We start from the raw sequence: 24,066 nt of genomic DNA, 5'->3' as shown, positions 1-24,066 counted from the left end.
TCAACAGGTATTTCATCACATTCACCTGTTGCCCCATGTGTAAAACCTCCTGGCTGCAGGCTGAATAACTCAACAGGTATTTCATCACAGTCACCTGTTGTCCCAGGTGTAAAACCTCCTGAGTGCAGGCTGAATAACTCAACAGGTATTTCATCACATTCACCTGTTGCCCCATGTGTAAAACCTCCTGGCTGCAGGCTGAATAACTCAACAGGTATTTCATCACATTCACCTGTTGTCCCAGGTGTAAAACCTCCTGACTGCAGGCTGAAGAACTCAACAGGTATTTCATCACATTCACCTGTTGCCCCAGGTGTAAAACCTCCTGACTGAAGGCTGAATAACTCAACAGGTATTTCATCATGTTCACCTGTTGTCCCAGGTGTAAAACCTCCTGGCTGCAGGCTGAATAACTCAACAGGTATTTCATCATGTTCACCTGTTGTCCCAGGTGTAAAACCTCCTGGCTGCAGGCTGAATAACTCAACAGGTATTTCATCATGTTCACCTGCTGTCCCAGGTGGAAAACCTCCTGACTGCAGGCTGAAACACTCAACAGGTATTTCATCACAGTCACCTGTTGCCCCAGGTGTAAAACCTCCTGACTGCAGGCTGAATAACTCAACAGGTATTTCATCACGTTCACCTGTTGTCCCAGGTGTAAAACCTCCTGACTGCAGGCTGAATAACTCAACAGGTATTTCATCACGTTCACCTGTTGTCCTAGGTGTAAAACCTCCTGACTGCAGAGTGAATAACTTAACAGGTATTCCATCACGTTCACCTGTTGTCCCAGGTGTAAAACCTCCTGGCTGCAGGCTGAATAACTGAACAGGTATTTCATCACAGTCACCTGTTGTCCCAGGTGTAAAACCTCCTGACTGCAGGCTAAATAACTCAAAAAGTATTTCATCATGTTCACCTGTTGTCCCAGGTGTAAAACCTCCTGACTGCAGGCTAAATAACTCAACAGGTATTCCATCACGTTCACCTGTTGTCCCAGGTGTAAAACCTCCTGACTGCAGGCTGAATAACTCAACAGGTATTTCATCACGTTCACCTGTTGTCCCAGGTGTAAAACCTACTGACTGCAGGCTGAATAACTCAACAGGTATTTCATCACATTCACCTGTTGTCCCAGGTGTAAAACCTCCTGACTGCAGGCTGAATAACTCAACAGGTATTTCATCACAGTCACCTGTTGTCCCAGGTGTAAAACCTACTGACTGCAGGCTGAATAACTCAACAGGTATTTCATCACGTTCACCTGTTGTCCCAGGTGTAAAACCTCCTGACTGCAGGCTGAATAACTCAACAGGTATTTCATCACGTTCACCTGTTGTCCCAGGTGTAAAACCTCCTGACTGCAGGCTGAATAACTCAACAGGTATTCCATCACGTTCACCTGTTGTCCCAGGTGTAAAACCTACTGACTGCAGGCTGAATAACTCAACAGGTATTTCATCACAGTCACCTGTTGTCCCAGGTGTAAAACCTACTGACTGCAGGCTGAAACACTCAACAGGTATTTCATCATGTTCCCCTGTTGTCCCAGGTGTAAAACCTACTGACTGCAGGCTGAATAACTCAACAGGTATTTCATCACGTTCACCTGTTGTCCCAGGTGTAAAACCTACTGACTGCAGGCTGAATAACTCAACAGGTATTTCATCACAGTCACCTGTTGTCCCAGGTGTAAAACCTACTGACTGCAGGCTGAAACACTCAACAGGTATTTCATCATGTTCCCCTGTTGTCCCAGGTGTAAAACCTACTGACTGCAGGCTGAATAACTCAACAGGTATTTCATCACGTTCACCTGTTGTCCCAGGTGTAAAACCTACTGACTGCAGGCTGAATAACTCAACAGGTATTTCATCACAGTCACCTGTTGTCCCAGGTGTAAACCTCCTGACTGGAGGCTGAATAACTCAACAGGTGAACCAGAGATTCTACTTTTCTAGTCGGGCAGACGCCTCCTCAGCCACAAGGCCAAACACAGTGAGACTTAAGAGCTCCCCCCCCCACCACCACCAGGCCATAAGGGCTCTTAACACTTAATAACAATAATATATATATAACTGAAACTGTGTATACATACTAAGAACTGTAAGCACTGACACTTTGCCACTGACTCGCCTCCATATAGACTTTTGCAGATTGTGTGTGTTAGTTTTTTTCTGAAACCGTCAATGGTGTTGAGTGCTCGACTGATGAGGAGCGGAATATCAACATGGATACAGGAAAAAAAGATTTTAATGCATAGTAGTACAGGCCTGTTTTGTGCATCTTTGTGAAAAACATTGGCAGCTGATGAGTGCGAGACGCACGAAACAGGACTGTACTGCTATGCATTAAAATCTTTTTTCCTGTATTCGTGTTGATATATATATATATATATATACACTACCGTTCAAAAGTTTGGGATCACATTGAAATGTCCATATTTTTGAAGGAAAAGCACTGTACTTTTCAATGAAGATAACTTTAAACTAGTCTTAACTTTAAAGAAATACACTCTATACATTGCTAATGTGGTAAATGACTATTCTAGCTGCAAATGTCTGGTTTTTGGTGCAATATCTACATAGGTGTATAGAGGCCCATTTCAAGCAACTATCACTCCAGTGTTCTAATGGTACAATGTGTTTGCTCATTGGCTCAGAAGGCTAATTGATGATTAGAAAACCCTTGTGCAATCATGTTCACACATCTGAAAACAGTTTAGCTCGTTACAGAAGCTACAAAACTGACCTTCCTTTGAGCAGATTGAGTTTCTGGAGCATCACATTTGTGGGGTCAATTAAACGCTCAAAATGGCCAGAAAAAGAGAACTTTCATCTGAAACTCGACAGTCTATTCTTGTTCTTAGAAATGAAGGCTATTCCATGCGAGAAATTGCTAAGAAATTGAAGATTTCCTACACCGGTGTGTACTACTCCCTTCAGAGGACAGCACAAACAGGCTCTAACCAGAGTAGAAAAAGAAGTGGGAGGCCGCGTTGCACAACTGAGCAAGAAGATAAGTACATTAGAGTCTCTAGTTTGAGAAACATACGCCTCACAGGTCCCCAACTGGCATCTTCATTAAATAGTACCCGCAAAACACCAGTGTCAACATCTACAGTGAAGAGGCGGCTGCGGGATTCTGGGCTTCAGGGCAGAGTGGCAAAGAAAAAGCCATATCTGAGACTGACCAATAAAAGAAAAAGATTAAGATGGGCAAAAGAACACAGACATTGGACAGAGGAAGACTGGAAAAAAGTGTTGTGGACGGATGAATCCAAGTTTGAGGTGTTTGGATCACAAAGAAGAACGTTTGTGAGACGCAGAACAAATGAAAAGATGCTGGAAGAATGCCTGACGCCATCTGTTAAGCATGGTGGAGGTAATGTGATGGTCTGGGGTTGCTTTGGTGCTGGTAAGGTGGGAGATTTGTACAGGGTAAAAGGGATTCTGAATAAGGAAGGCTATCACTCCATTTTGCAACGCCATGCCATACCCAGTGGACAGCGCTTGATTGGAGCCAATTTCATCCTACAACAGGAAAATGACCCTAAACACACCTCCAAATTGTGCAAGAACTATTTAGAGCAGAAGCAGGCAGCTGGTATTCTATCGGTAATGGAGTGGCCAGCGCAGTCACCAGATCTGAACCCCATTGAGCTGTTGTGGGAGCAGCTTGACCGTATGGTACGCAAGAAGTGCCCATCCAACCAATCCAACTTGTGGGAGCTGCTTCTGGAAGCGTGGGGTGCAATTTCTCCAGATTACCTCAACAAATTAACAGCTAGAATGCCAAAGGTCTGCAATGCTGTAATTGCTGCAAATGGAGGATTCTTTGACGAAAGCAAAGTTTGATGTAAAAAAATCTTATTTCAAATACAAATCATTATTTCTAACCTTGTCAATGTCTTGACTCTATTTTCTATTCATTTCACAAAATATGGTGGTGAATAAGTGTGACTTTTCATGGAAAACACAAAATTGTTTGGGTGATCCCAAACTTTTGAACGGTAGTGTATATATATATAGATATACAGTGCATCCGGAAAGTATTCACACCCATTCACTTTCCCCACATGTTGTTATGTTACAGCCTTATTCCAAAATGGATTAAATTCCTTTTTTCTCTCATCAATCTACATACAATACCCCATAATGACAAAGCGAAAAAGGTTTTGTAGACATTTTTGCAAATTTATTAAAAATAAAAAACTGAAATATTGCATGCACACAAGTATTCACACCCTTTACTCAGTACTTGGTTGAGGCACCCTTGGCAGTGATTACAGCCTCAAGTCTTCTTGGGTGCGAAGCTACAAGCTTGGCACACCTATATTTGGGGTATTTCTCCCATTCTTCTCTGCAGATCCTCTCGAGCTCTGTAAGGTTAGATGGGGAGCGTCGCTGCACAGCTATTTTCAGGTCTTTCCAGAGATGTTCAATGGGGTTCAAGTCTGGGCTCTGGCTGGGCCACTCAAGGACATTCACAGACTTGTCCCGAAGCCACTCCTTCGTTGTCTTGGCTGTGTGCTTAGGGTCGTTGTCGTGTTGAAAGGTAAACCTTCGCCCCAGTCTGAGGTCCTGAGCACCCCGGAGCTGGTTTTCATCAAGGATCTCTCTGTACTTTGCTTCATTCATCTTTCCCTCGATCCTGACTAGTCACCCAGTTCCTGCCGCTGAAGAACATCCCCACAGCATGATGCTGCCACCACCATGCTTCACTGTAGGGATGGTATTAGCAAGGTAATGAGAGGTGCCTGGTTTCCTCCAGATGTGACGTTTGGCATTCAGGCCAAAGAGTTCAATCTTGGTTTCATCAGACCAGAGAATCTTGTTTCTCATGGTCTGAGAGTCCTTTAGGTGCTTTCTGGCAAACTCCAAGCGGCCTGTCATGTGCCTTTTACTGAGCAGAGGCTTCCGTCTGGCCACTCTACCATAAAGGCCTGATTGGTGGAGTGCTGCAGAGATGGTTGTCCTTCTGTAAGGTTCTCCCATCTCCACAGAGGAACGCTGGAGCTCTGTCAGAGTGACCATGGGGTTCTTGGTCACCTCCCTGACCAAGGCCCTTCTCCCTCGATTGCTTAGTTTGGCTGGGCGGCCAGCTCTAGGAAGAGTCCTGGTGGATCCAAACTTCTTCCATTTACGACTGATGGAGACCACTGTGCTCTTCGGGACCTTCAAAGCTGTAGAAATTTTTTTGTACTCTTCCCCAGATCTGTGCCTCGATACAATCCTGTCTTGGAGGTCCACAGACAATTCCTTTGACTTCCTGGCTTGGTTTCTGCTCTGACATGCACTGTCAACAGTGGGACCTTATATAGACAGGTGTGTGCCTTTCCAAATCATGTCCGATCAATTGAATTTACTACAGGTGGACTCCAATCAAGATGTAGAAACATCTCAAGGATGATCAGTGGAAACAGGATGAACCTGAGCTCAATTTTGAGTGTCATAGCAAAGGGTGTGAATGTTTATGTACATGCAATATTTCAGTTTTTTATTTTTAATAAATTTGCAAAAATTTCTACAAAGCCTTTTTCACTTTGTCATTATGGGGTATTGTGTGTAGATTAATGAGAAAAAAAAGGAATTTAACCCATTTTGGAATAAGGCTGTAACATAACAAAATGTGCGGAAAGTGAAGGGGTGTGAATACTTTCCGGATGCACTGTATATCCATCCATCCGTCCATTATCCGAACCGCTTATCCTGCTCTCAGGGTCAGTGTTGCTCTACTTCTTGTTGCTCAATTTCAGAGTTAGAAAAAAGGCTTTTCACTGCTCATTGTACTTTTACGTGAAGTATGTGACAAATAAACCTTTTGAATCCTTTTTTTTAGGTGATCATTTTCCAGGACATTAAGGACATTTTCCATGACTTCGTCTTGGGATATCCATGCCAGGCGTTTCTGACAGAAGGTCATTTTATTCATTTTTAACCATCAGTGGACGTGTCATCAGTCTCTAAATGGACTGTGTGACTGAACACACTGCCCAACTGCACAGTGATGTCAAATCTTGAAACATATGCAGACAAACATCAAATGTCAGCCAAAAATCATACTAAATTACATCATCTCAGGATGTAAAAATATTATTTTAAAACCCAACATTACAACTTCCCATGACCTCAATATTTCCTGGACATTTGATCAATTTGATAAGTTTTCCAGGTATTTTCCATGCCTGGAAAACTAGTATAGAAATTTCCAGGTATTGCAGGATGTGTGGGAACTCTGTGAATGTAATGAACTACCCGACAGAATAGAAAACTAGCAATAGGTGGTGCCTGAGTACCTGATTGAGAACCACTGCCTAACATGTTTGGGCTTATAGCCCAGCAGGGGGCTTTAGATAGACGTGCCCACCAAATGGCAGACACCCTGTGAAAGCTTTATCTGCACTAGACAAGAGGAAGTCTGGTTCAGCAGGGAACAACCTTTAGCAGAGGGTCGGCGTGTTCCAGAAACCAGCCGGCCACAGCATGCCCCGCCTCGTGGTACGCCACCGTTTTCTTCTCCTCTGGCTGAAGGACCTGCGTCTTTTTTTCCAAACCTGCAATCAAACCAATCACAAACCATCAAACATCTGCCATTTTGGTTTTGTTATCAGGTCTGAGAGAGTCATTCTGTATGATCGCTGACTTCACTGAGACTGGATTTTAGATTCAGAGTTTCCTGTTGGAGCTGTCAGATGTTCTCTTTAAAGATATAAACTTTATTGATCAGCATTTCTCTGAGACAGCTCACAAGCCATCATTAAATTTACTCGTTTTGCAGATCCTATTGCCTAAAGCTGCGTCCAAGTCAGTCAGCAATTAGCAGAAAACAATATTCATATTAGAAGTGTTTTCAACAAGTTTTCCACCAACAGTCTCCCTGTGTCTTGTTAGTGGGATGAGAGGTCTTGGACAGATGGCGCCAGACTAACTTAACGGACTGTGTCAGGATGACTCACCACCGATGACTCTCTCTATGGCCTGCTCAAAGTGTTTCTGGTTGATGGCATCAGACAGGTGGCGGGCTGCGATCAGTGCTGCCTCATTACACACGTTAGCAATGTCTGCACCTGGTGACCAACACACACAACCATAGCATGATGTCGCCACAAACGCTGCTGGGGCTAACACGAAAAACCAATTTTGCTGGAGGTTTACCTGAGAAACCGGGTGTGAGAGCGGCCATATTTTTGGCCAGAGCATCTTTGTCCAGATCTGGTTCCAGCTTCAGAGGTCTTAGATGGACTTTGAATATGGAAGCCCTGCCTTTGATGTCAGGAGGACCTGAAGGTACACAAATTTATAAACCATTATACCATCCACAAAAAAAGACTCTCCTGTCATGAGCCAAATAAACCAGCACTTCTTACCGATGTAGATCTGCCTATCAAAGCGACCAGGCCTCATCAGCGCTGGGTCCAGGATATCAGCTCTGTTGGTACCAGCCAGCACAACCACATTGGTCGCTGTGTTGAAACCTGTAGATAGAAACAATGAGTTCAGCTACCATCTTTCAAAGAGGAAACCTGGAAACATTATCTCAGGCTCATCATTCTCTGTCTAGAATGAAGAGGAACCAGTCTGCAAAAAGATTTAGTCAACCAAGGACTTCAATCACCTTCAAGCCCTGAAAGGTGCTTTATATGAGATTTGGAACATTAATACAGCAGCAAACAACTATTTGCTATGTAAGGAGATAGTGGAGTAATGGCCTCCTGAGCAGAGGATGAAGTCACACTTCCTCTGTGTGTGTTGTAATCCCAATTTCTCTGTTCTTGGTTGTGGAAGTCGGTCAAGCTACACATGCATGTTAGTGCATCATGTCATCATATCATGCATGTTAGTGTATCATGTGTGTTAGTACATCATGCATACTAGTACAACATGCATGTTAGTGCATCATGTCATGCATGTTAGTGTATCATGTCATCATATCATGCATGTTAGTGCATCATGCGTGTTAGTACATCATGCATACTAGTACATCATGCATGTTAGTGCATCATGCATGTTAGTGTATCAGGCATGTTCGTACATCGCACGTTAGTGCATCATGCATGTTAGTGTATCATCATGTTAGTGCATCATGCATGTTAGTACACCATACATGTTAATGTATCATCATGTTAGTGTATCATGTCATCATATCATGCATGTTAGTGCATCATGCATGTTAGTGTATCAGGCATGTTTGTACATCGCACGTTAGTGCATCATGCATGTTAGTGTATCATCATGTTAGTGCATCATGCATGTTAGTACATCATGGTTGGCGTTGGTGTAGACAGCCGCCTGCGCAGTGAACAGACTGGTTCACACAGCTGCTGTCTGTGTATGTCCCAGTCTGTGTATGACCCGTGTTACTGGAAGATCCACCAAAGAGCACAGCAGACAACTAAGGATATAAATACACAAAACACGCTGTCGGCGTTGTCGCCCCCTCCGTTTTCCAACATTTCTCGCCATACACGGATGTAACTGTCTCGGGCTTTTTTTTCAAACAACAGATTTTGAAAACACAACATGAGTTTTTCAGGGAATTAATCTTCTTCAATGCAGTGTAACATAATTCAGACAAAAAAAGAAAAAGAAAAAAGCATTTAGTAATAGTAGTAATAGTATTAGTAATAGTATTTAGATCCATGAGAGAAACATGCAAAAATAGACTTGCTTCCACTTGTTTTTGCAGGTTTCCATGTCAGCTCTTAGAGTAGTGCTGACTTCACACCACCTGTTCTGACAAGCATATCTGCCACTGTGCAGCGGCAACAGGCCGTGACACACCAGGCCACGGTAGGCCGTCGGTCAGCGTCTGTGGCCCTCGTTTTTGTGGTGTGTCCCACACCGTCAGCACTAGCCAGACCTGTCGGCAGCTTTTCGGCCAATTCAGGATGTTGAATCGGCAGCGGAGCCAGTTGGTGAGAGAGATCACCCTGATTGGCTGTTCAGTTTAGCGAATCAGTGCACGAGGAGAAAAACGGAAGTTACGAAAGCAAGCAAACGACAAAGTCAAGAGGCCACACACAGAAGGCTCTTCTCATTACTCGTCTTCATCTCACCTGAACATTTCAACAAGCTAACATTTTCACAACGACATGGCGATCTGGAATGAAGAGTGTGAAGACCAGCTGCCCAGCATGGTTCAGGAGACGTTACCACACCATCTATAGCGAGTGACAGTTGAGTGAAAACGGTAAGCAAACTCTGCTTTGTTTAAGGTTTGTATGTCCGCAGTCCTGGGTCTTCCGGTTTCAAATTTTGAATGATGAATACAGACTACTGCCACCTGCTGGTATGGAGAGTTATTGCCTCTCGCGCAGGCGCAGAACGTACACATGCCAGTTGGCCGTCGGCTGTAGTCTTTGCGGTGTGTTGAAGGTCTACTTTTTGGCCCAGACGCAGGCGACGTGAGGCAACGCAACAGTCGGCCTTCGTCGCCGCTAGGTCTCTGATGTCGGTTTGGTGTGTCTGGGCCCAAAGACACATCACACAGATGCGGGTAATTGCAGACTTGGTCACATCCCCATACTGCCCCTACAGTTCATGCGCATATTGCATCTTATGAAAGCGTAGCGTTAATTTCCTAGGAAGTGCACAACCAACACTGCAAACAGACACAGGACACGCGAGGCAGCCGTCATGCACACACAACCACGTAGTGAACTTCAGGTATATCTCCAGCCTAACTGGGCAAAACGAAGTCTGATGAAAAAACAGGAGGAGGAGCTGGAGGTGGCAGAGTTGAAGATGATAAGATTTTCATTGGGAGTAACGAAGAAGGACAGGATTAGGAAGATGGACGGTTTGGAGACAAAGCAAAAGAGGCAAGATTGAGATGGTGTGGACATGTGTGGAGGAGAGATGCTGGGTATATTGGGAGAAGGATACTGAATATGCAGCTGCCATGAAAGAGGAAAAGAGGAAGGCCAAAGAGGAGGTTTATGGATGTGGTGAGGGAGGACATGCAGGTGGCTGGTGTGACAGAGGAAGACGCAGGAAGACGCAGGAAGAAATAGAAAAGGATAATCTGCTGTGGCGACCCCTAACGGGAGCAGCCAAAAGTAGTAGTAGTAGAATAGTGATCGTTTGATAACAATATGGTAGCCTGCTAACAACAAAATGGTTGTATAACTGCAATATTTGGATTAAAAAATGGTGACATGGTGACATTAACGGGGTGGTGACCTGATAATAATATGGTAATATATACTGATGTTTTCACAATATTATGACCAGGGGTGCACATAACTTTCTTGGTCTGGTTCTCAATGGAGCAGCTGGAGGTGTTGCTTGGTCTTTACGTGGCATGGTTATCCTACAAGCTATCGTCATCACTACCCCCCTGACTGCTCTCCTCACTGTCTCCCTCTCTTTCCAACATGGCAGATGAAGATGTAGGCCTACTTCATCTCCCTGGTTGAGTCTGGATTAGCTGTTTGCATCCATAAGTCAACAGCTGGCTTTGGGTCAGAAGTCTCTGTTGTCATCTTAGACAAGTGGATGTGCATCAGGGATGAGAGGCGACAGTCTGACAGGCGGGATCTGTACTTTCTTTTTATTACATTGAGATGTGAAAATCCCCTCTGACATGCAGCACTGCTCAAGGGCAGTGTCAGGGACAACAGAAGGACTTTATGAATGTTGGAGCAACTATCTGGATTACTTATCTTCACTGCGTTGACCAAGTCATATACAGAGGAGGCTGCCACACGTTGAACTGCCTGCTTTAAACACATCCATTCTCTTACAGTGGAGTCTCTGTCAACAGACATGCTGGCCTCATGTTTCTGGAGGATGTTAATAAGTGTTGTATTGCCAAAACTGTGGAGGTCTTGCATTTCTTGAGCCCAACTTGAAGGATCAAAAATTAAAACTTGATCAGATGATTTAAGGGATTCACATCTGCTTTCAAACTCATGAATTAGACCTCTCAATACATCAGTCTTGTCCCTGTCAGCACCAGCATGTGAAACAGTCTCTCCACTGTGCTTGCTTCACAGTCCAGTGGTGTGTCAGCTGTCCAGCTGCTACCATGAGCTCATCTCTGCATTCACCGATCGTCAGTTTATCTTGCTGGAACCTGAGGGAGGGGAACTGGAACATGTTTCCAGGGTCCGGCATGTTGGCTAGGAAACACTGCTGGAACCTGAGGGAGGTGAACTGGAACATGTTTCCAGGGTCCGGCATGTTGGCTAGGAAACACTGCTGGAACCTGAGGGAGGTGAACTGCAACATGGTTCCAGAGTCCGGCATGTTGGCTAGGAAACACTGCTGGAACCTGAGGGAGGTGAACTGCAACATGTTTCCAGGGTCCGGCATGTTGGCTAGGAAACACTGCTGGAACCTGAGGGAGGTGAACTGGAACATGTTTCCAGGGTCCGGCATGTTGGCTAGGAAACACTGCTGGAACCTGAGGGAGGTGAACTGGAACATGTTTCCAGGGTCCGGCATGTTGGAAAGACTGCTGGAACCTGAGGGAGGTTAACTGCAACATGTTTCCAGGGTCCAGCATGTTGGCTAGGAAACACTGCTGGAACCTGAGGGAGGTGAACTGCAACATGTTTCCAGGGTCCGGCATGTTGGCAAGGAAACACTGCTGGAACCTGAGGGAGGTGAACTGGAACATGTTTCCAGGGTCCGGCATGCTGGCTAGGAAACACTGCTGGAACCTGAGGGAGGTGAACTGCAACACGTTTCCAGGGTCCGGCATGCTGGCTAGGAAACACTGCTGGAACCTGAGGGAGGTGAACTGGAACATGTTTCCAGGGTCCGGCATGTTGGAAAGACTGCTGGAACCTGAGGGAGGTTAACTGCAACATGTTTCCAGGGTCCAGCATGTTGGCTAGGAAACACTGCTGGAACCTGAGGGAGGTGAACTGCAACATGTTTCCAGGGTCCGGCATGTTGGCAAGGAAACACTGCTGGAACCTGAGGGAGGTGAACTGGAACATGTTTCCAGGGTCCGGCATGCTGGCTAGGAAACACTGCTGGAACCTGAGGGAGGTGAACTGCAACACGTTTCCAGGGTCCGGCATGCTGGCTAGGAAACACTGCTGGAACCTGAGGGAGGTGAACTGGAACATATTTCCAGGGTCCGGCATGTTGGCTAGGAAACACTGCTGGAACCTGAGGGAGGTGAACTGCAACATGTTTCCAGGGTCCGGCATGTTGGCTAGGAAACACTGCTGGAAACTGAGGGAGGTGAACTGGAACATGTTTCCAGGGTCCGGCATGCTGGCTAGGAAACACTGACAACGCTCTGTGCAGATATGTTTTAGGTCACTGTCATCACTGTAGACCCTTGAATTTGAATGGCAGGTAACAGCCTCCATATTTTCAACAGAGTCTCTTGCCTCCATGCAGACCATCTGATGTTGTGAAACTTTCCTTGTTTCATAAAGGCAACGCCATTCTCATCATGTCTTCTTTAGTTGTTCTGTTCTTTTTGCGCCCCCTCTCTGTAAATAAAAGCTCAGCAACTTGACAACGGAGCGATTAAATGTCTCATAGTATTGTACCATGCGATCAGCTGACTTTGTGCAGTCCTCGAGGGTGTGGACAGTACACAAAATATGCACAAGGGAATCCCCGATTGCCACCATTTGACACAATTTGGGAACGATCCCATTGTAAACTCCAACGTTGACTGCTGCTCCATCTGTACACACCGAGACCAACTTCGTCTTCTACTGATCCCCTAAATTGCAAGTATGGAAGAGCTGCCCTTGTCCGTTCACTATGTCCTGTGCTGTTCGGTTCATACCCAAATTAATTAACCCAAGGAAATCTGAGGTAAACGCTCTGTAGCGAGACACAGACATAATGTACACAATGTCCTGCTCCACTTGTGTTGTGTCTACTGATCCATCAAAGAGCACGCCCAAGAATTCAGCTGCCTTCAGGTTTTTACTCAGTTCTAAACTGATTGTGTGATGCTTGCATGATGCGGGTCCCCCTTCTCGTGAATGATATGCACCCCGACATGAACTCCAAGCCTCTTGAAAAGCTCAGTATCCTCCTCATATGAAGGCATCGGGCGTGGATGTTTGGCTTTGTGAAAGGCCGACAGGAAAAGATGACACAGTGCTTGACGCTGTTCTTCATTCAGTTTGTCCTGCCACGTGTCAGGAGGGCGAGTGGATTTCTGATCCTGCTGCAGCTGTTATCAATACTTTGAACTGTGTTCACGTGCTCTTTACTCTTCTCGTGCTTTTCAGAAGCTGGATGACTGAATGTCTTGTCGCTATATAAAAGGTGCTGCTTTATCCGTGAGATTGGGATTTTCACGGCATATTTTGCACCACATCTCTGTGTGGTCATCATGTTTGGAGCCAGACTACTTCTTGCAGCCACTTTTCCCCGAATACACGTTTTTTACATACAGGCTCAGTCTGGCATTTGTTTGGAGGTGGTGCAACACCAAAGTAATGACTTGAAGGAGCTATAGGCGACCGCCAATTTTTGGCAAAATTCTATATTTCTTATTATATCTCGACAGTAATCGATAGTACTCAAAAAAACAAGACGTTTGACACTGAAATGAAAAAAAAATTGTCATTCCTGTAGGGGGCTGGAGCTAAAACAACAACATCCAATCAAACGACGACCAAGTCAAATGATTGGAATGAGCGAGCTGTCTATCAAACCCTCAGTGACACGGCTGCCCATGCTGTTGCACGGGCATAGCTCCGACCACGGACAAGTCCTCATCAGACGTTGTTTATGTTCATCGTGATAGTAAAGTTACTTTTCTCTTGCGTGTGTGACATCATTTGGTACAGCTGATTCGGCTCCACTCAGAATGATGCTCGTCTCAGGTGAACCGCTTTCGCTTCAGTCAGCCGGTGTGTCCGGCGCGTGCATGTGTTTTCAGGGCGTGGCTTTGAAGGCATCCTGATGCTTTCTGATTGGGAAGGGCGGTGTCAAATTCGGTTTGAAAATATTTCCAAGTTCTGCCCAAAATCAACGGCCGCCTATTGTTCCATTAATGCAGATTCTTGGACATTTTGATGAATGGATGAAAATCCTAAAACCAGATAATGTTAATGGAAGAAATGTTTCAAATGTAGTAAAATACTACTGTACTACTTTTTTTTTCTAATTTTTCCCTTTTTCTCCCAATTTAGTGGCCAATCGATCTCTATTTTAGTTCAAACACCCATCCTCATACTGCATGCGTTGGCCATCTGCATCTGTCCAGCCGGCAGTCTTGAAGGAGTCGGGCGACTCCAGGCCGAACCACTGCTTTTTCCCCACACACACAGAGACGCATTCATGTGACGAACACAAGCCGACTCCGCCCCCCTCCCGAAGACAAGGTTGCCAATTATTGCTGCTTGATCGAGTCCGGCCATAGTTGGATCTGACGAGACTGAGATGCGAACCCCGGTCCCCAGTGGGCAACTGCATTGACACAAAGCCGATGCTTAGACAGCTACACCCCCGCGGACACTACCGTACTATTACCAAATATGTTGCCTCGTTGCTATCTTTAAACGCGTTTTCCCATTATTACCCTTTGTTTTTGGCCACTTATTATCCTGTTATATAAATTTAAGTCTAATAATAATACCCAGACATACCCATTGTTAATACCCAGACATACCCATTGTTAATACCTGGTCTAATAATAATACCTAATAGTAAGTCTAATAATAATACCCAGACCTATCCATTGTTAATACCTGGTTATTACTTTGGTAACTACATGGTATTACGCAATTATTACCTCTTTATTATCAAACTGTTACCCCACTATTACCGAGCTGTAAAGTTAAGTGCTACTGAAGTTTGTTTTAAACATGACATCACACATAGAGCAACAGTGCCTCTACCAAAGACTGACTTCCTCGACAGTGTGTTCTGACTCCATCCACTACCCCTCTAAGCCCCACCCACTTCTTCCCCAAGCCCCACCCACCATCCATCTCCACCAGCAGCTGGTTGAGGGTGTTCTCCTGCTCGCTCTGACCTCCGAAGTTCCCTCTGCCCCTCTTCCTCCCCACGGCATCGATCTCATCAATGAAGAGGATGCAGGGGGCATTTTTACGAGCCATGACAAACAGGTCTCTGACCTAGAGGGGGAGACAGAGAGCAAAGCTATACCATCCACACTATGACAATAGTAGTATATTCACTATTAATTCCAATTTTATTCCTCGATGCTTTTACCATTTCTTTTTCAAAATTTCTTCATCTTATGTTCTTTTTTAATTTCTTTTTATCTTACTCCGCATTTCTTATTTAACATCTTTTTATGCCATATATATATAGCACTCCAACATTATATATAGCACTCCGAGCACTTCCTGCTGTTTTTACTCGTTTCTGACTTTGGTGTGTTGCACTTGAAGATTCTCTTGTGATGAAAATTAAATAAATCATAATCAGATATGGTCAGTAGCTCATCATAGTGGACTCAAGCAGCAAGACAACAGACAGTGTTTCCTGTTTAAAAGGAGTCCATCTAGGTCATTACCCTAGCAGGGCCGACACCCACAAACATCTCCAGGAACTCAGAGCCATTGACAGTGATGAAGGGGACATTGGCCTCGCCTGCTGTGGCTTTGGCCAGCAGGGTTTTCCCTGTGCCAGGGGGACCTGTTAGGATGGCACCCTGTAACATACCAGAGGGGAAGGACTTTTAGAAATATTATACACATATCACTTATAACTCCAGCTGTACAGGAGCCATTTAGCCACACCTGCGGTAGAAGACTGATGACTGATATAGAACCAGTTCACTCTGCTTTGACACATTCACACGACAACTGCCTGTCAGTCTGATCGTCCGACCTCACTATGTGAGTATACGTAGTAGTCTGTACATACTATATTGGACCTTTCGTGGACATTAAACACCCAGGCCCTTGTGAAAAGGCCCAACAACGCCTGCATTTCCCGAGGAGGCTGAGGAGCGCCCGTCTATCCCCCAAAATTCTCCCCAACTTCTACCACTGCACCATAGAGAGCATCCTGACCATCTGCATGTCAGTGTGGTACGGCAACTACACCTCAGTAGACCAGAAAGCTCTGCAGCGGGTCATCAAGGCGGCCCAGCAGATCACCGGTACCCAGCTCCCAGCCATAAAAGACATTTATCACAAACGCTGCCTTCGAAGGGGCCTGAGCATCAGCAGAGATCCCACCCACCCCAACCATGGACTTTTCTCCCCCCTGCCGTGCTCTGGGAGGCGCTACAGGAGCCTCAGAGCCCCCACTACCAGGCTCAGAAACAGCTTCTTTCCCCAAGCTGTTGCCCACCTGAACCTGGCTACCCACTGAATGTCTGTAGATATTTTAAATATTTTATACTCCAGCTCTCTTTTAACTTATTTCTAGCTTTTGGTCTTCATGTGTGTATCTTATCTTATATTGTGTGTGGTCTTCATGTGTGTATATTTATACTGTGTTTGGTCTTCATGTGTGTGCATCTTATACTGTGTTTGGTCTTCATGTGTGTATATTTATACTGTGTTTGGTCTTCATGTGTGTGTATCTTATACTGTGTTTGGTCTTCATGTGTATCTTATCTTATACTGTGTTTGGTCTTCATGTGTGTGTATCTTATACTGTGTTTGGTCTTCATGTGTGTGTATCTTATACTGTGTTTGGTCTTCATGTGTGTGTATCTTATACTGTGTTTGGTCTTCATGTGTGTATATCTTATACTGTGTTTGGTCTTCATGTGTGTATATCTTATACTGTGTGTGGTCTTCATGTGTGTATATCTTATACTGTGTTTGGTCTTCATGCGTGTATATCTTATACTGTGTTTGGTCTTCATGTGTGTATATCTTATACTGTGTTTGGTCTTCATGTGTGTATATTTATACTGTGTTTGGTCTTCATGTGTGTATATCTTATACTGTGTTTGGTCTTCATGTGTATCTTATCTTATACTGTGTTTGGTCTTCATGTGTGTGTATCTTATACTGTGTTTGGTCTTCATGTGTGTGTATCTTATACTGTGTTTGGTCTTCATGTGTGTGTATCTTATACTGTGTTTGGTCTTCATGTGTGTGTATCTTATACTGTGTTTGGTCTTCATGTGTGTGTATCTTATACTGTGTGTGGTCTTCATGTGTGTATATCTTATACTGTGTTTGGTCTTCATGTGTGTATATCTTATACTGTGTTTGGTCTTCATGTGTGTGTATCTTATACTGTGTGTGGTCTTCATGTGTGTATATCTTATACTGTGTGTGGTCTTCATGTGTGTGTATCTTATACTGTGTTTGGTCTTCATGTGTGTATATCTTATACTGTGTGTGGTCTTCATGTGTGTGTATCTTATACTGTGTTTGGTCTTCATGTGTGTGTATCTTATACTGTGTGTGGTCTTCATGTGTGTATATCTTATACTGTGTTTGGTCTTCATGTGTGTGTATCTTATACTGTGTTTGGTCTTCATGTGTGTATATCTTATACTGTGTGTGGTCTTCATGTGTGTGTATCTTATACTGTGTTTGGTCTTCATGTGTGTGTATCTTATACTGTGTGTGGTCTTCATGTGTGTATATCTTATACTGTGTGTGGTCTTCATGTGTGTATATCTTATACTGTGTGTGGTCTTCATGTGTGTGTATCTTATACCGTGTTTGGTCTTCATGTGTGTATATCTTATACTGTGTTTGGTCTTCATGTGTGTATATCTTATACTGTGTGTGGTCTTCATGTGTGTATATCTTATATTGTGCTTGCTGTGTTTGTGTGTGTCTGTCTTGCACTGTTTGGTGAAGCCACAGCCCTCATTTCATTTTTAACATGTGCCTGCACATTGTTTTTAATGACAATAAATTGAATTGAATTGAATATTGTAAAAAACTGGTCATTATCTAAAATGTCTGTGCAGACGGCCTTTAACCTGTTAGTAGTTGGTACAGATGGTGGATCACGGTTTCTGTGATTCATCTGGATTCTCTATAAACAGCAAAGACACAACAAAGTCAGTTTTCAGGTGCTGCTTTACCTTGGGAATCTTGGCACCCAGGTCTTGGTACTGTTTGGGGTTCTTCAGGAAGTTGACAAATTCCATTATCTCCAGCTTTGCCTCCTCGCAGCCCGCCACGTCTTTGAACTTGACATCGATCTCATCCCTCAGGACCTTTGCCGTAGTCTCGCTGACACTGAAAAGCCCCCCCATTCCACGACCCGGACGGCCCGCGCCTGCAGGGCCTCGACGCAGCATGAAAAGCAGGAAGCCAATGATCAGCACCGTGGGGAGCATGCTCAGTAAGAAGGTTCTGGAGAGCAGAGAGTTTCATCACACACTGATGTTAGAGGTGTGGACATGGACATGGGGTGGTCTGACACGCTTCAGTCAACAGTCCTGCTCACCCATCACTCTCTGTGGAATACACCACCGGTACTCTGTTCTCCCCCTCGATGCCCAGCTCATACTGGGCCGTTTCCAGGTTCCGCTCAAACGTATCCACACTGCCAATATTGAACCACACGTACTGCTGAGAGAGGAAAGAGGCTCCGGGTTAACAGGACTACTTCCCCTCAGCCTGTCTCACTTTCTTGACTTTCTACAGGACAAAACTCACCCCTTCTACTGGAGTCTTCCCAGCGGAAAACACAACTTTGACGTAACGCTTGTTGACGACATCCAACCTGTCCACCTGGAGATGGACAAGACAGTTATTCTCTCTGTTATACTATACAGCCTCCATGTCTTACACTGGCCAGCAAACTGCTTCTCCAAAAAGAAAAAAAGAAAAACAAGAATCAGTTTTACACCTAACATGTTACTCTGCAAGGGATCCGATCTGTGTGATGTCATCCTACCAGGTCTGGTCAGGTTGTGCTACAGGAGTTCACTGACAGCCAGGGATTTTATTTTCTCACTGAGGCTAATTCAACAGGAATGTCAGGAAACTGAAACCTGACTCTGTGTTTGGAGGACGACTTCAATACCCACAGGTTGTTCTGCTAACTCATAGAAAAGCTCAATACCCACAAGCGTGATTTTTTTTCGTACCCGTTTTCCGGAAACTCTGCCTCTGATTGGCTAGTACTCGTTGCCTCCGTTGATTAGGTTGGTTAAGGTGAGGGTTAGGGTGGGGTTAGGGATAGGGTTAGCCAATCAGAGATAGAGTAGGGGCGGGTCTTCCCGGAATCCAGGTGAACGCTCTCTCAACGAGTACGAGCCAATCAGAGACAGAGTTCCCGGAAAACGGGTATGAAAAAAATCACGCTACCCACAAGGCTGTTCTGCAAGCTCATAGAAAAGCCAGTAGATAGCAGCTGGAGATGTCAGCATTTAGTGTGTCACAGTGAGTTCTCACCACTCCTTTGGAGAGATAGTTGTTGACAAAGTCTTTCCAGGTGACCTCTCTGCCTTCATCACGGAAGAAGAAGTAGTAGGTGACGACGCTCCAGAACACCACCCCGCTCAGGAGGTACATACGAAACTCTTTATCATCCCAGGGCACTTCACCCTAGTAGACCCAAAAGATTGACTATCACGCCTAAATCTGAGAGAGGCCTCAAATTCCTACCAATCTGAAATGTGAACTTGGTAGGACTGCTTGTTAGACAGTAACCTCTCAGATTCAATAAGACACCAACCAATGAAATCCCTCCCTGAAAACCAGATCAGCTGTAAACGACATAACTGGGCTGTGTTTCCTGTAATCTGACTGGACATCAGAGGACGGCTCACTCTGGTGTTAAACTGTGCCAATGTGCCCTTGATGAGACAGATCTGTGATGGGTCATTTTCTTTGTGAATACACCTCAAACACAGGAAAGTGAACTGGCATGGAAAAGTGTTTATACCTTCTGCAGGCGGCTGGACCAATGGGATTCCTCCTTACGACCACCACGCTTTCCGCCTCCCCCTGAAGCTCCTCCCCCTCCTCCTGATCTCCCGGAGGCTCTCTGCTGATTGATGGGCTTGGCCTCTGAGGAGTGCAGCAGTATGCTAAAATCCTTTTATTCTACAAATAATGGTTAAGTGCTTACAAATACATCTCTATAAATCCTGTTGATGGTTTTGTCTCTCATCTCTTGGCCTATCCAGCTTGTACCCCCCTGCTCTGGCCCACGGCTCACTACCCAGCTTGTACCCCCCTGATCTGGCCCACGGCTCACTACCCAGCTTGTACCCCACTGCTCTGGCCCACGGCTCACTACCCAGCTTGTACCCCCCTGATCTGGCCCACGGCTCACTACCCAGCTTGTACACCCCCTAATCTGGTCCACGGTTCACTACCCAGCTTGTACCCCACTGCTCTGGCCCACGGCTCACTACCCAGCTTGTACCCCCCTAATCTGGCCCACGGCTCACTACCCAGCTTGTACACCCCCTGCTCTGGCCCACGGCTCACTACCCAGCTTGTACCCCCCTGATCTGGCCCATGGCTCACTACCCAGCTTGTACACCACTGCTCTGGCCCAGGGCTAACTACCCAGCTTGTACCCCCCCTGCTCTGGCCCATGGCTCACTACCCAGCTAGTACACCCTCTTGTTTTTACCCTCTTTGCTACTATCTACAGCTGAATTTCCCTTCGGGGATGAATAAAGGTTATCTTAACTTATCTTATATTTCACCTCACCACCATGCAGAAGTTCCATAGTCTCCAATGTAAAACTACAACTTCAAGAGCAAGACCGCAGCTGGAAATCATCTCAGCAGCTACAATAAAACATTTCCCATAGTTGAGATGTTTTCTTATCATCATTTTATGAATGAAAGTTATCGATGCATGCTAAATAATACAGGTAAGGAAACTCCAGAAAGTTGAACCAGTTCATCTGGACACTAAGTATAGTGGGAGAAATGTTTCCTCATCATCTAAGTGATTCTGCAGTCTAAGCTGACTGCAGGGATCCCCAGCCTTATAAACAATACAGTGGTATCACCACCCAAACTGGCACAGCTGTGTCAAAGATGTTCAAGGTGTTATGGGCCACATTTCTTAAGTTTCTGGCATCTGTTCTTAAGCCGTTGGTAGGCAGTAATGAACATCACATTCACAACACTGGATGTTGTGGATAAGGTGAGGGACATCATTATTGAGAGGGATGAAACAATGGTCTCTTATGATGTTAAGTCTTTTCACGTGTGTCCCTGTTGATGAAGCAGTGGAGGAGGTAGTCTGTATGAAATTACAGGACGACCCCACCCTTAGCAATAGGACCACCCTTAACACTGACAAGTGTGTGTGCTCCTGAAGCTGTGTCTTCAGTCCACATACTTCACATACAGGGGGCAGTAGCAGAGGCAGAGGCATGGGTGTGCTATGGGTTCCCCAGTCTCACCTGTAGTGGTCACCTTGTATATGGAGGAAGTGGAAAAGAGGCTCTGATGTCTAAATGTAAACCAGTGGTGAGTCTGTATGTGGCGGGAGTGTCAGAACAGTTGAGGCGTGTATTTTCCAAACACAGCATCTCACTTGCTTTCAAACCCCAAAACACACTGCACCAGAAGTTGGTCCACCCCAAGGATCGGGTAATATAGTGTAGCTGTTAAGTACCAGGAGGATTGCTGTGACTTGTACATTGGGGAAACTAAACACTCGTTCAAGGATGAGGATGTGCACATCCTTGATAGGGAGGAATGCTGGTTTGAACGGGGAGTAAAAGAGGCCATCTATGTGAACAGGGAACGACCATCCCTGAACCGAGGGGGCCTAAGAGTACATCTGTCACCATCTTACAATGTTGTGACTGCAACTATTCCCAAATCCTCTGCAAACAGTACACATGGCCATTGTTACTCTAGTTAATGCCATCTCAATCTTGCCTCTCTTGCTTTGTCTCCAAACCATCCAAGCTGAGCTGTCCCTCTAATACACTCATTGTGTGTACAGAGAAGGGCAGATAGGTACTATGCCTAGTGGAGACCTGCACTCTACTGCGTGTACTGTAGTTACAGTGTGCAGTTAGCCATGCAAGCTGGTTTGGTAAAAACACATGGCTCACACATGGCTGATGTCCATTATTGTATGACACCTGGATGTCAACCTGTTCAGAGTTGTAGTCTAAAGCTACCCGTGGACTACACTACATCCTATGTGGCGTCCTTCTGCAGAGCACTGTCATTCACATGTTTTCTCACAACTGAAAGGAATTTGACAATTATGTTAAATTAACACGCAATGCCACTTCTCCAATCACCTTCAGTAATGATGAGCTGCACCTGGTACAAGGCCAACACTTTACTGAACTGGAAAGCCTTTATGACTGGATACCGGTGGGGTAACAAGAAGTTTCATACAGTACACCCCAACACTAGCCTGTGTAGTGTGTCTGGCCTCGTTCACTAGGTCTATATCTATTATATTACTTGCAGGTAAGTCTACATCTATAATACTACTGGCAGGAAAGTCTGCATCTATAATATTACTTGCAGGAAAGTCTATATCTATAATATTACTTGCAGGAAAGTCTACATCTATAATATTACTTGCAGGAAAGTCTATATCTATAATACTATTGCAGTAAAGTCTTTATCTATAATATTACTTGCAGCAAAGTCTATATCTATAATATTACTTGCAGGAAAGTCTATATCTATAATATTACTTGCAGGAAAGTCTATATCTATAATATTACTTGCAGCAAAGTCTATATCTACAATATTACTTGCAGGAAAGTCTATATCTATAATATTATTGCAGGAAAGTCTATATCTATAATATTACTTGCGGGAAAGTCTACATCTATAATATTGTAGAAAAGTCTGTATCTATAATATTATTGTAGAAAAGTCTATATCTATAATATTATTGCAGGAAAGTCTATATCTATAATATTACTTGCGGGAAAGTCTACATCTATAATATTGTAGAAAAGTCTGTATCTATAATATTATTGTAGAAAAGTCTATATCTATAATATTACTTGCGGGAAAGTCTACATCTATAATATTGTAGAAAAGTCTGTATCTATAATATTATTGTAGAAAAGTCTATATCTATAATATTACTTGCAGCAAAGTCTATATCTATAATATTACTTGCAGGAAAGTCTGCATCTATAATATTACTTGCAGCAAAGTCTATATCTATAATATTACTTGCGGGAAAGTCTACATCTATAATATTACTTGCAGGAAAGTCTACATCTATAATATTACTTGCAGCAAAGTCTATATCTATAACATTACTTGCAGCAAAGTCTATATCTACAATATTACTTGCAGGAAAGTCTATATCTATAATATTATTGCAGGAAAGTCTATATCTATAATATTACTTGCGGGAAAGTCTACATCTATAATATTGTAGAAAAGTCTGTATCTATAATATTATCGTAGAAAAGTCTATATCTATAATATTATTGCAGGAAAGTCTATATCTATAATATTACTTGCAGGAAAGTCTATATCTATAACATTACTTGCAGGAATGTCTACATCTATAATAATAACATTACTTGGAGGAAAGTCTACATCTATAATATTACTTGTAGGAAAGTCTATATCTATAATATTATGGCAGGGAAGTCTATATCTATAATATTATTGCAGGAAAGTCTATATCTATAATATTATTGCAGGAAAGTCTATATCTATAATATTATTGCAGGAAAGTCTACATCTATAATATTACTTGCAGGAAAGTCTACATCTATGATATTATTGCAGAAAAGTCTATATCTGTAATATTACTTGCAAGAAAGTTTATACCTATAATATTACTCGCAGGAAAGTTTTTATCTATAATATTATTGCAGGAAAGTCTATATTACATTACATTACAGTAATTTAGCCGACACTTTTATCCAAAGCAACTTACAATAAGTGCATCATGTAACGTAGGAAATCAGGTGAACTACAAGTCACCAGAGGTCATAAGTGCATCTTCTCTCTAAACAAGCATCTAAGAGCAAAACCAGTGCTAAAGTAAAAGCGCAAGAAAGATTTTTTTTTTTAAATGAGTGAATACAATAAGTGCTAACAGCAAGTAACAGGGTAGTAGTTCTTGAAGAGGTGAATTTTCAACCTGCGCCGAAAGATGGGCAGCGACTCCACTGTCCTGACATCAGTGGGGAGTTTATTCCACCACTGCGGGGCCAGGACAGAAAAGAGCCGTGACCGGGTCGATCGGC

At 44.0% G+C, this 24,066-nt stretch overlaps 1 protein-coding gene across 3 annotated transcripts in view; it reads right to left on the bottom strand.

The window, feature by feature from the left end:
• The window catches only part of afg3l2 (AFG3-like AAA ATPase 2), a 44,239-nt gene that overhangs the window by 4,049 nt on the left and 16,124 nt on the right, over positions 1-24,066 (bottom strand). For 2 of the 3 annotated variants that reach the window (XM_056292973.1, XM_056292974.1), the window contains 11 exons: positions 19,788-19,912; positions 19,295-19,447; positions 18,554-18,628; positions 18,342-18,466; positions 17,974-18,247; positions 15,481-15,618; positions 14,923-15,076; positions 7,373-7,480; positions 7,161-7,286; positions 6,962-7,072; positions 6,444-6,559 (listed from right to left, as the gene is read on the bottom strand). In XM_056292973.1, the coding sequence (XP_056148948.1) occupies positions 6,444-6,559; positions 6,962-7,072; positions 7,161-7,286; positions 7,373-7,480; positions 14,923-15,076; positions 15,481-15,618; positions 17,974-18,247; positions 18,342-18,466; positions 18,554-18,628; positions 19,295-19,447; positions 19,788-19,912 (1,505 nt within the window). The remainder of the gene's footprint in view (positions 1-6,443; positions 6,560-6,961; positions 7,073-7,160; positions 7,287-7,372; positions 7,481-14,922; positions 15,077-15,480; positions 15,619-17,973; positions 18,248-18,341; positions 18,467-18,553; positions 18,629-19,294; positions 19,448-19,787; positions 19,913-24,066) is intronic. The other variant, XM_056292975.1, reaches the window with a different exon arrangement.

Source organism: Lampris incognitus, chromosome 14 (genome assembly GCF_029633865.1).
Source record: "Lampris incognitus isolate fLamInc1 chromosome 14, fLamInc1.hap2, whole genome shotgun sequence".
NCBI lineage: Eukaryota > Metazoa > Chordata > Actinopteri > Lampriformes > Lampridae > Lampris > Lampris incognitus.
The sequence above is the reverse complement of the archived record's forward strand: the minus strand, read 5'-3'. Positions and strand labels throughout refer to the sequence as shown.